Below are 13,199 nucleotides of genomic sequence, written 5' to 3'. Positions count from 1 at the left end.
TCAGACGTGTATGTGTTTAAATTCATTTTCTGTAATGACATCAATATTAACTATAACTTTTTTTTTAAATCAAATTGGATTTTCCAGCAAACTAAGATGGCTCAGAGGATTCATATGGGATGAAAACTGTTTTACCTTTGGGTGAATCATGATCAATAATTACATTAATAGTTTACCATTGAATAGCTGCATCCAGGACTTCCCTAGGTAAAGAAAAATTACTGCACTGAATCTGGAAGTCTTAGAAGACTCTTGGATTTCATGGTTAGAGAGGTTCAATTACCTCCTAACATCTAAGGGCCCACTCCCCCAGTCGGGGTAATGGCACATTTGAGAGGGCATTGTGGGAACAATTGAACTACTGTTGCCCAAGCCGTAGCTGGTGTGTAGATAAGGACTTCATTTGCTCTGCCTTTCAGTCTGGGCCTGGTTCTTGAGCTGTAAATTCATTTTAAAATGTACATGATTGAAAGATGGAATTGAAAGGAAAATGATGTGAATTTTTATTAAGTGCCATTGTCAGGCTTGATGCCTTCTGTATTCTTGACACTTGCCATTTCAGATGCTGTACAGTAACAAAACCATAATAGTATCAGATAATGGCATGTGCTAATACCCCAACTATATATATAAACTGCTTTCTTTTGAATATAAGAAAACAGTTTTGTGAAAACTTCTGTTGAATTAAATCCCCTGAATTTCAAGAAAAGCATAACAGTCTTTACTCAGTATAATTTCCCTTCTCTTCAAATTCCTGCCAACATATCTGGAGTGAAGCTTTGGAAGAAAATAATTTTCTTAGTTAATGAGAAGCAGAAATACTAGAGAGAAATTGTAGCTCTGTAAAATGAGGCTTTTACCCAGGGAAGCAGCATAGTGTAGTGGTTAGAACACATAACCAGGAGTCAGGGCTTTTGTGTTATTTGCTTATCTCTGCCACTGAGTCAATGCAACCAGAAAGAAAAAGCAGTCAAGTAGCACTTTAAAGACTAGCAAAATGGTTTATTAGGTGAGCTTTTGTGGGACAGACCCACCTCTTCAGACCATAGCCAGACCAGAACAGACTCAATATTTAAGGCACAGAGAACCAAAAACAGTAAGCAAGACTAGCACGGCTTCCTCTTTGTTACAATGCAACCAGAGTGTAACTTCACTTCTCTGTTCCTCAGTCCCTCAGTTTCTAAAGCAGGGATAATGATATTCACCTTAAATAAACCACTGCTTCAAGATCTTGAGCGATATTACAGGTATGCGATATATATATAAAATATGCTGTAAGATAGATTATTACGACAGTTGTTTTCTACCATCTGAACTAAATATCCCTTGCTCCATTATTTCAGTATATGAGTAGCTCATTGTGGAGAGCTATGCCAAGGGGGATAAAGCCTTTTATTCATAAATCTCATAAATTTCATAAATGCCAGTAGCTCAGTATATCACTCATTAGTTTCAGGGAGTGAATTTTTCCCCTGATATAACACCATTTAAGTAATAAAGTTACATCGGGGCAAATGTGCCCTCACCCCAAGTCTATCAATCATTTTGACTGATTAGCATTAATGATCTAGAAAACCAGGATGGTTTCAGTGAGTAGCTGTTAGCTGTATTACACACAAATGCACACTGCACTACTTTCAGAACCAGGTACACTTTATGCCACTTTTCAGTTCAGGCCAATTATTTGTTCAAATTATGTAAGTGCACTAAAGGACATGAAGCCTAATTTGGCTATTCTGCAGATTTACAGTGAACTGACAATTGGGAGACATTTGGGCTCTAATGGTGCACAAGGCAAATGTCCCACTTATGCATTATTTGCCAGTTGTTTGATGCTTATATTTTTAGCCCAGAAAATGATGGGTTAATTATTTCTCAGGGTGTATCCATATAGATCTCTCTGGAATTTGTCTACCAAAAGGAGCTGGACACATCATTCATCTGGACTGTTTGGAAAACTTTAGCTTAGTTTTTAATTTAGCTTTCACCCATTGCTTCCAGTGGATTTTCAGGCATCTTTAAAGACAATACATTGGTGTGACTAACATTTTAAACATCACTCTTGTCTAACTAATTTGGAAATGGACCTTTGCAGTGTAAGTACAGGAAGCTTTCTAAGAGGGAGCACACAAGCAAGATGTCTCTAGTAACAGAAAGCTCCTGACACGTTTTTCTCCCTTCTGGTTTCTTTATAATGGAAATCAGGCATTGTGAAACATTATCCATAGGGGTGATTTGTGATTTTTTCAGTGCACAATGTGGTCTTACACTTTCACTGGTGCACTGTGGTTAATCTTTCCTAGTCATTGTTCATACACCTAAGCTAAAGAAGGAAGTGGGTTAGGAAGCAGAAGTGCATTAATATCATACGAGGCCTGATTCTCATTTACAGTAAGGCTGCCTTACACTCCATTGGCAGTTGAAAATGGCCTTAAAAATAAGTGTAAATGTTAAATTCACTTTCTCTGTCTAGAAGGACAATGTAAAGACATAACACTATAAATAAGAATCAGCACTCTATCCTCTTGTTTCTGGAAAATGGGGTTCAAATTATGCATATCTGGGATTCTGAAGGCCATTTATAGTATATATCTGTTCAATTCAAAGCTTACCAATGCAGCACTCAGCAGGATTCACTGTGTTATACGCCAGCAGAGCACCAGAACACATTTATCTAAAAGTTTGTTAAGATTTGTGCATTTCTGGAGTGCAGCTGGGACATTTATGAATTTGTTTTTTTCTCACGGGAAGTGATATATATATTTTTTGCATTATTTGCATTTCATTATCTTATATATGCTGTCAGCAGTCTGAAGGCAGGGGCCCCAGACCTCTTTCTATTACTGCTCCTGTTGGACATCTCCATAATAATGAGACATCATTGACGGGAAGAGATGCATTCTGTCATCCGCTAAGAATAAAGGCTCATTTAACCCAGTGGCAAGACAGATTGTTTACTTACAACAGGAACAGTGGACGTTTGGATTCAGTGCTGAAACAAAGTGGTAGCTAGTGGGAACCCTATATTTAAGACATATTTTTAGTAATATATTTCTGCTGTCATTCAGCCTGATGAGTTGGACCATTATTTTAAGAGGCTAGTGTTGCTTGTTTATGTGCTGCACAATGATTCCAGCCCAATGCTGACAAACCTTAATAGATGGCCACACAGCAGCAGAGAAATAGACATCCCAAGCCTCATTGAGTAACAGACACTGGTAGAATTTTTAAAAGTGCTGAAGGGACTTAGGAGTCCAATAACTTTCAGTGATATTTAGGCTCCTAAATCACTCTAACAAATTTGAAAATTTCATCTTTACTATCTGTGAGCTGGGTGCTTTGAGCTGGAAGCTATATTTGTCAGGAGGTGGGTGACTGCCCTGCCTCTGTTGTGTGCTGGAAGGTAGGATCATGCTGGACTGAGGCATTCTGGACACCCAGATAAATATTGCATTCTTGAACTGCATGGCTTCCTCTTGAGGCTTTGTAAAAGAACAAACTGTGGGAACAAGGACTTCCTTGAGGAGTCTAGCTGCCCAGTGTGATCTTAGTACCATAACTAATAGAAAGAAATTTAGATAAGGACCAGTGATCACTTTCATTTCAATAAGTCATTTTTAACACATTTCTCCAGTACAGAAAATGAGCAGATGGGGATGATCTTTGCATAGTTGTGAGGGGGTCGTACCCCCTATAATGTAGCCCCAACTTTAATGTATACACAGAATACTCAAGGAGCTCACAGAGGAGGTATCTGAGCCTTCATCTATCATCTTCGGAAAATCATGGGAGACAGGAGAGATTCCAGAAGACTGGAAAAGGGCAAATATAGTGCTCGTGTATAAAAAGGGGAACAAGAATAACCCAGGAAACTACAGGCCAGTCAGCTTAACTTCAGTGCCAGGAAAGATAATGGAACAGGTAATTAAAGAAATCATCTGCAAGCACTTGGAAGGTGGTAAGGTGATAGGAAACAGCCAGCATGGGTTTGTAAAGAATAAATCTTGTCAAACTAATCTGATAGCTTTCTTTGATAGGATAATGAGCCTTGTGGATAGGGGAGAAGTGGTAGATGTGGTATACCTAGACTTTAGGAAAGCATTTGATACAGTCTCTCATGATATTCTTATAAAAAAACTAGGCAAATACAATTTAGATGAGGCTACTCTAAGATGGGTGCATAACTGGTTAGATAACCGTACCCAGAGAGTAGTTCTTAATGGTTCTCAATCCTGCTGGAAAAGTATAACAAACAGGGTTCTGCAGGGGTCTGTGTTAGGACAAGTTCTGTTCAATGTCTTCATCAATGATTTAGATATTGGCACAGAAAGTACACTTATTAAGTTTGTAGATGATACCAAGTTGGGAGGGGTTGCAACTGCTTTGGAGGATAGGGTCATAATTCAAAATGATCTGGATAAATTGGAGAAATGGTCTGAGGTAAACAGGATGAAGTTTAATAAGGACAAATACAAAGTGCTCCAGTCGGGAAGGAACAATCAGTTTCACACATACAGAATGGGGAGACACTGTCTAGGAACAACTACAGCAGAAAGGGATCTAGGGGTAAGAGCGGACCACAAGCTAAATATGAGTCAACAGTGTGATGCTGTTGCAAAAAAAGCAAACATGATTCTGGGATGCATTAACAGGTGTGTTGTGAACAAGACACAAGAAGTCACTCTTCTGCTCTACTCTGTGCTGGTTAGGCCTCATCTGGAGTATTGTGTCCAGTTCTGGGCACCGCAGTTCAAAAAAGATGTGGAGAAACTAGAGAGGGTCCAGAAAAAAGCGACAAGAATGATTAAAGGTCTAGAGAATGCGACCTATGAAAAAAGGTTGAAAGAATTGGGCTTGTTTAGTTTGTAAAAGAGAAGATTGCGGGGAGACATGATAGCAGTTTTCAGGTATCTAAAAGGGAGTCATAAGTAGGAAGGAGAGATCTTGTTCTTCTTGGCCTTTGAGGACAGAACAAGAGGCAATGGGCTTAAACTGCAGCAAGGGAGGTTTAGGTTGGACATTAGGAAAAAGTTCCTAACTGTCAGGGTGGTCAAACAGTGGAATAAATTGCCTAGGGAGGTTGTGGAATCTCCATCACTGGAGATATTTAAGAACAGGTTAGATAGATGTCTATCAGGGATGGTTTAGATAGTACTTGGTCCTGCCATTGGGGCAGGGGGCTGGACTCGATGGCCTCTCAAGGTCCCTTCCAGTCCTAGTGTTCTATGATCCTATGATTCATCTCCCATTATAACACACCCCTCAGTTCTTGACATTTGCACAGCCTGCAGCTTTTGTGCAGCTTCAGAAATTTTGGTTTATTATTTCTAGCATAGCTGAAGAGTTAAGCACCTAAGTCTACACTTGGGAACTTAAATGAGTGACCTGATTTTCAGCTAGGGAGCAGCCAGCACCTCTGAAAAGCAAGACATGTATTTATGTACCTAACTTTAGTCTCCCAAATGTAATCATTTGGAAACAATTCCTTCCCACTCCATCACTGTTTGTCAGCCTATAAACATACCGTAAGAAACCGCAGCTGGAGGAAGCAAGAAAACGGTCCATTGTGCCTATCGCCTATCATTCATAAATCCTACTAAAGAAACTACAGAAAGGTCAGGGAGGCAATCATATATTCTGTGCTATGATGCAAACAAAACAGGTGGCAGAGTCGTTTATTTTTATTTAGGTTTTAGGAACTGACAGTGATGATGTTCAGAACAAATCTAGTGCCCAGTGGTGTTCTAATTGGAAAGCATATGAAATTTTCAAATGGTAAAGCAAAATATTGGTTTATATGCAACACAGACAAGGAGGAGCATGACTTAAGACCTTACCTAGTGCTGTTCTTGCTGGCGTGGCATCTTTTTTAATCCAGAATGATACCCAGGATAACACAACGGTTAAGATACAGGGTATGTATGTTTGAATAGTGAAGTATCCCATTCTTCTACTTAAATCGAAGTATATAGTCATGACTATGTAATCGCCTGCAACAACAGGAAAGAAACCATAGAGGCTATTGTGATGAAGTTCAGTTACTCATTTGTCTTGCTGATAATCTTTAGAGTAAGTATTGTTTGCAAAATGCAAAGTGTATGAAATATTTCCTTGTGTTCTGAAAACATCTGTGCAAAAAGCTCAGGCACAATGCAGCTGAATTAAAGCTCTCTCGCTCAGAATTTCCCCCCCGCCCCACCTTTGATAGAAATGTCACTGTTTCTGGACAGCTGGTGACAAGCAGGGAGGGGAGACAAGATTCTCCCTCTCACATGATCTTGACTAGTGGGTTTTCCCAGGGCCTCTCTTCTTCCTGTACTCTAGAATGATTCCATGTCAACTGTGAGTAGACTGCCATCTTCCCACAATCTCACAGTGGCCCTTTCACCTTCTCTCTGCTTTCCCTCCTACAGTGCACCTTCCTTGCCCAACACCTGACTTCAGATTTGATTGGCTCCACCATTTACCCTTCAGATCGTAACACTGCTCTATCCCAGTTGGTAGGGGTCCTTCTGGAAGATTAAGCACACAATTTCTTACCTCCAAAACTGAAAACTTGTTCACAGAGATGGAAAAGGCAATGTGGGAAAGCCTTAATTAGCTTCCGACCATGTTTTCTACCATGCAATAACATGACAAAGTAGAACATCTCTCTCTAGGCCCCTGAACATTTTCTCTTTTTTTCGTGAATGGTTAACATTTCAATATTGCTTCATAACAAATTTGTTACTCTGTAGTTAGCAAAAAAAAGTTCCCTTTTGTGTTCATAGTGTACATAATACCAACACTTGCAGATATTTTCTGTCTATGCATTTATATTGTACCCATCAGGAAAGTGGTATCCATATTGTTATCACAAGTACAGTTCAGTAAGCAAGAAGTACAACAATAAGCAAAGTAGTTTGCAAAGTGCTATGACCTTCAGTGTATATGTGTCATGCCTTTGAGAAGTCATAAAATTTTCTGATTTACATAGATAAATCACCTTATCCTATGGAGAGTTCTTTAGCTCCCTCACATACCAAAACATATGTCTCCCAAGGTTGTCATGCCCTAAGGATTTCTTTGCAAAACTAGAAATGATTGTGTCATCTTCTTGTTGACCTGTGAGCTATGGGAACAGAACATGATGTAAGCATACTACTGAGATTATTGATACACATGCATAACCCTCAGTCATGGGAAGAGTGTAACCCTACAGCTACTGATGCACTTTTAATATACAGCACTTCAGCTTGTATTTCTCTTTTCTTTGCATGGCTTTGAAAATCCTTCATTAATTATGAGTGCTACAAATACAGTTTGATAAACTTGCTTGGACCCTTTCTCCAATCACATGGCAGAAGATATGTGGTTGAACCTCTCTAATCTAGCAACATTCATGATTCATCATTATTTTAGTTAGCTGGATGTCCACTTATCATGGCTGTGACCAAATTTCACACAGTCCCATGAAGTTTGTCTACAGGCGTCAGTCCTGTCTGTCAGTGTTCATTGCCATTATTTAGCTCTAATTTACCCTTAATTGTCTTCAAAAAGCCAACTAAGCAGTGGAAGCGTTGGTAATGTGCTAGACAATATTACCTCCTGTGGTTCAGAAAATTCTCTTGTTGGGAATTTGTTAACAGTCAAGTCCTGAGGATGCCAGACTAGAGATGTTCAACTTGTACAATAATCATCATCCTGTTTTTCCAGCATAAAGAAGTGTATTTCTACTTTAGAGTTAGAAGAATCTCGGGGCATTTAAACAAAGCTGTTTTTAGACTATTAAAGCTACTGTTGGTCGAGGTCAGGGGAGGAAATCATCTCTCCATTAAAAAAACAAAACAACAACAACAACAACAAACCAGAAAGCACTTATGCCCTTTATGTTGGCACTTTCCTGCTAAGTAAATGCTAAGTGTTGCTCTGCGAACTGTGTGCTGGCCCAAGGCTTTGAAAAATTACTGCAGATAGCTGTATGCACCTCAATTGCATTTTAGATTTTCTTTTAACTTTGCTGAGACCATCTCTTTTAAGCAACCTCAATTTGTCACTCAGCCTACTGAATAGCTACATCAGTACCATGTTAGCTAAAATTTGTAGCTGATGGTTTAGGTTAGTGTGTACAGCAATAGCATGTGCATGTCAACTTACACACAGAACAGTTTTAAAGCTAATTATTTAAAATATATGGAACATAAATAACCTAAATCACCCAGCTTCTATTCTGAAGGATTACAGAAACATCATAGGAAGAGGTATAAGTCTTGCAGGCATTAACAATCAATAATAATAATAATAATAATAATAATAATAAATAAAGTCTTCTCTTCATTCTGCTTTGCGAGACATGGCAGTATAGGGCACATTTATTCTATAGAAATCCCACTGACATCAATGTGATTTCCAGATGAGGAACAAATATAGAATGTGGAACACAGGATTATAGAGTAGATTTCAGGGTTTAACTGATGTAATGGGCTTAAAAAACATAAACTAATTGAGGAAGTGGAGGCTACTTATCTCATTCTGGACCTCCAATTTGACATTAATAAAATAGTTTTAGTTATCTACAACTTAAATCATTTCTCAGGAAACTTGCCTAAGATTTTAACTGAACAATCAGCCAAGTTCACTGAAATAATTAAAAGTTCCTGGAGGCAAAATTATCTACTGCAGGTTTTCATAACAAGAGAAAAAAATACCTTGAGGCAATAAATCTTTTAAAGCAATCAAAATTGTGAGACAATATTTCTCATGAAACCAGGATGACTCTTGTCTGTGACCCACATGGCCCTTATTAGATTTAGGTTACCATTTGAAAATAGGACCATTTTCTGCCAATTCAGAACCTGGGCTACATCCACACTAGAGACTTGTGTCAACAAAACTTGTGGAGTATCCATGTTCCCAAAGCATTCTATCAACAATAAATTGACAGAACACGGCATTTCCATTGACAGCATTCTGCCTTTCTCCCCAGGAGGCAGAATGCCTTTCTTGACAGAATCTATCAACAAAAACCATTGTGGAGGCTCTTGGGGACTCTTTGTCAACACACAGGGCTTCTGGGGCTACGTCTGGGGTTATGTCTACACTAGAGAGTTTGATAGACGAAAGTTGGGTTCTGTAGACAAAACTCGTGGAGGGTCTACATACAAAATGCATTTTGTCAACAAAAATGTTGACAAAAAAAGGTGTGTAAACACTTTGGGGGCCCTTTTGTCAACAGAAACAACACGTAGTCCTGTGGCACATTATAGAGTAACAGATATTTTGGAGCATAAGCTTTCGTGGGCAAAGACCCGCTTTGTCAGATGCATGAGTGTGGCGGGGGGCAGGGGAGGGCGGGTTAGGGTTAGGGTAGACAGATGCTTCTAGTGTAGATGGAGCCTGGGACACCAGGCAGCCCTGTCTGCTGTGCATCACATTGGCCATTCTGTCAAGGGAGCGGGCAGGCAGTCTGGATGCTCTCTGTTGACAGAGTGGATGCACAGAACAATCCACTTTCACATTGGGTGCAATCCGTCGACAGAAATTTTGTTGGAAGATATCTTCTGACAAAAACTTCTGCCAACAGATTGCTGTAGTGTAGACACAGCCATGGGGTTTTATTGAGTAGTGCTAAGCAACAACTTATTGTCTTTTTCTGCTAAAAACTTGGGAAGACTTGAGTGAACTGCCACAAGGTTTCTTGTATCACATTAAACCTCGACTTCCTTAAAGCTGAAATCTTGGAGTAGCACATAACTGGAAGTAATATTTTAAATAGATCATTCTATCGATATGCATTTCGTAGTAATTTATAGCGTGAATCAAACCATATATTCTATTTTACTCCTAATCTTCACTCATTGTATTGTTATGCTCAAAGGCTAAAATTGATGGAGATCCCATTTATCTTACTAAAAATCAAATGAAGACTGATTTTAGTGATGTGTAATATGAAAATACCAGGGACCAACTTATTTTTTGCCTTACTGAATTTTTAGTATTTGAAAGAAGGCAAAACTCTTGTTCTTCTCCATCTGAAATAGAGAATAAGTCAGAGTTCACCTGAGGCATTAGTGAATTGCGAGAATAAAATCCCCTTCCTGGAAAGAAGACTGACAGCATACCATGAGTATATTATTAGTGACTCATAGGACTCAGAGGGTACACCTAGACATCAGCATTATTTCCAAATAAGCCATTCCAGAACAGCTCTTCCAAAACAGCTTATTTAAACATAACACAGCAACACAGAAGAATGCATTTTGAAACAGCCCCAACTATGTCAAATAGCATGACCAGATACATAGTGCCTATATCAAAATAGTGCCATTGGATGCCATTATGGCTTATTTTGAAATAGTGCTATTTGTGTCTTACGAGCGCCTATTTCAAAATGCCTAAAATAGGGTTTTTGAAATAGCTATTTCAAAATAGGTGCTATTTCTCCTGCAATGAGGTTTATGAAATTCAAAATAATGTGCCCACTATTTCAAACTTATTTTGAAATAGGGTGTGCACAGTGTAGATGCTTGCTAAGTTGTTTCAAAATAACAGCTGTTATCGCAAAATAACTGCTGTGTGGCCATAGCTAGAGAGAGCTTAAAGGGGTACTCATTTAATATTTCATGAAATCTGCTTAGTAGCTGGTGGGTAAATCTCCCCATCCTCCAAGTTTCAACCTCTCTTCCAAGTCTGAAACCTATCTCGTGCCCAATGTCTCTTTTTTCTTTCTACCCTCCCTTGTCTGATGGCTGTTTGTCCCAAAGCCCTCTTTTATCATTCCTTTATGGGTCTCCCACTTATCCTGCTTTGCTGTCCTAATAAACTGAGCAATTTTTACTGGGCTGGCCCTTTCTATTTTGCATAACTTGGAGCATCCCTGAACTAGAAGCACCTCAGATTGCAATGCACAAATCTGATCTGAAAACAGCCAGCCCAGCTGACATCACTAAACAAGTGAGGAATTCTTTTCTGTTATTCAGGCCACCTCCCCAGATGACTTGTCTGTCTAGTCGCTATGTTGTGTTGAAACTATTTTGCCATACCGCGCCTTCTTGTCCATCACAGAGAGGAAGACCTATCTTTGGAAGAACCATCAACTGACCACAAAGATGAATGAGGTAGCCTGGCAACAAAGACTCTAGAAAAAAGGCTCTCATTTAAAATATGATAAAAATAGGGCAAGGTAAATGTTTCTTGTAGATGCAGAGAAGGTGAAAGCAGGTAAATAAATGTCTGTCTCCCTAAATATTTTGATAATCAAAGAAAATGTTCTATGAGTTAGTGGGGTCTTTTATGTTGACTCCTCCAAAACATGTTACGCTGTGTGTCTCACTAATTTTCAGCATCATGGATCTCAACCACCTTGGGGTGAAAGCTCCCAGAGCCTAGAGAAAATATAATGACTGAGTTCACACTGCTGCTTAGGTGTTTTCCTCAGTATAATATTTCAGAGGGGTTCTGGACCAAGCTGAGAGAGCCTACCCTGGGCAGATTGCTTAAAACTGGGACACTTACAGGCCATCCTCTCTCAGTAAGGCAAACCAAGCCAACCACAGAAGTCCCTCTGTCAGTCCCTTTGGGCAGCTAGAAGTTACAAAAGCAAACCCACAGATTCTCCAGCAGTTCCTAATGCCCAAAACAGCAATCCTCCTTACGCAGATGAGAGGTTATTAAAATCTATTTCACCAAATCCACACAGATTCTTCCGGGTCCCAAAGGGTCTACCCACATTCCCAGGTCAGTATATGCTTAGATCTTACCCCAAACAGCATGCTGTGCCGCCCTTTAGAATCTAAAATCTAAAGGTTTATTAACAAAGAAATAAAACTGTGTGAGAGAAAAATTGTTAAAGTGATACATTACATACATCAATTAAAGCTATTGATACAGGTTACAGCAATGTTACAGACCGGTATTCTTGAGAGTCTCTGAAAATACATTTTCTGAGGGATGGGCCCCCAGTCCACACAGGCTTAGTTCATGAGAACTGAAGAACAAAATGATCACTACCAGGGACATCTTTATAGACTTGCCATGTGGAGGGAGAAACCCTTTTTTTTCATGTAGACAATGGAGGATCACCTGATCAGGTTGCCTGTTGTGGCATTCTGCCATTGGCTGCTGGATTAGACAATAAGGCTCTGTCAATGTGAATTTGATGCCTGGGTCTCTGTTAGACACCTCACTTGGCCCACCTGGCACAAGATTTGGTGCAAACTTCATATAGTGATTACAGAAATGGCTTTCACATTCAATTTAAAAATCCAGTGATGTCACACCCAGATTACTACACGTAGCTCCGATGACAGGGTTGATCCAGTGTGGGTAATGGTATGCAAGTACACGGACACAGGAGCAGAGAGGCACATCTGCGAGCATTCCAGCACATGAATGTAGTAATTCTGAGGTATTATGACAAGTAACCTGTATGCAAGGTAGGATAAACAAACATACCTATGGATTTCCAGGGGTGGCTTTTACTGCTCTTTGTATTATAGAATTTTAGCTTAAGATCTTAACCATTGTCCAGGACTTACTGTGATAGGAATTATATAAATGCAACAAAAAGATTATGATGCCTAAAAACATGCAATCTAGATCGGGGTAAGCTAACTTTTTATGTTGGGCCTCACTTTTCATTGCTGTAATAGGCTGGGCCCACCCAACCTGTGTAACCTAATTCAAACTGATGGAAATTTCAGTTATGGTCATATGAAAAAAACCCTTTTGGAACATGTAAGAAAATAAATGTGTGGAATGTAAAAACTTTATTAATTGGGATATAAATGTAAATACCTGTACATAAAGACAGTAACATTTCAATATTTTTAATGAGATGATTGAGTCTCACACCCAGCAGCAGATCATGCTGTGCCATCCCCTTAGGAAGTTTCATTCCCCCCCTGGGGGCCCACCCCTACTTTGTGCACTTCGATCTAGATTAATAATTGCTCTAGTCATGGACGGTACAGAAATGGCTGTCTTTTTGAGTGTGCATTTTTCTTTGTTTTTCCTCATTGAAAATGGCTGACAGTAGTAGTAATTGTGTAGATATTACATAACTCATAGGTCTTTTTTTGAATCATACAGAGACGTGTATTATAACATGAGGGGGAGAATAGGAAACAAGCAAGTTTTTTATAATAGCAACTTTTAGGGTTGTTTTAAAGAACATAATAAAAAAGACGTGTAAATTAAAAGTGATTAATATAATGAGTATC

The 13,199-nt window shown here is 39.2% G+C and overlaps 1 protein-coding gene across 4 annotated transcripts in view; it reads right to left on the bottom strand.

Moving 5' to 3' along the window:
• Window positions 1-13,199, bottom strand: part of GABRG3 (gamma-aminobutyric acid type A receptor subunit gamma3) — a 579,476-nt gene that overhangs the window by 21,122 nt on the left and 545,155 nt on the right. For all 4 annotated transcript variants that reach the window (XM_074983291.1, XM_074983292.1, XM_074983290.1 and 1 more), the window contains one exon: window positions 5,838-5,990. In XM_074983291.1, the coding sequence (XP_074839392.1) occupies window positions 5,838-5,990 (153 nt within the window). The remainder of the gene's footprint in view (window positions 1-5,837; window positions 5,991-13,199) is intronic.

The sequence above is a fragment of the Carettochelys insculpta genome, chromosome 1 (genome assembly GCF_033958435.1).
Source record: "Carettochelys insculpta isolate YL-2023 chromosome 1, ASM3395843v1, whole genome shotgun sequence".
Taxonomy (NCBI): Eukaryota; Metazoa; Chordata; order Testudines; family Carettochelyidae; genus Carettochelys; species Carettochelys insculpta.
Note: the sequence above shows the minus strand (reverse complement) of the source record. Positions and strands in the feature narration are given on the sequence as shown.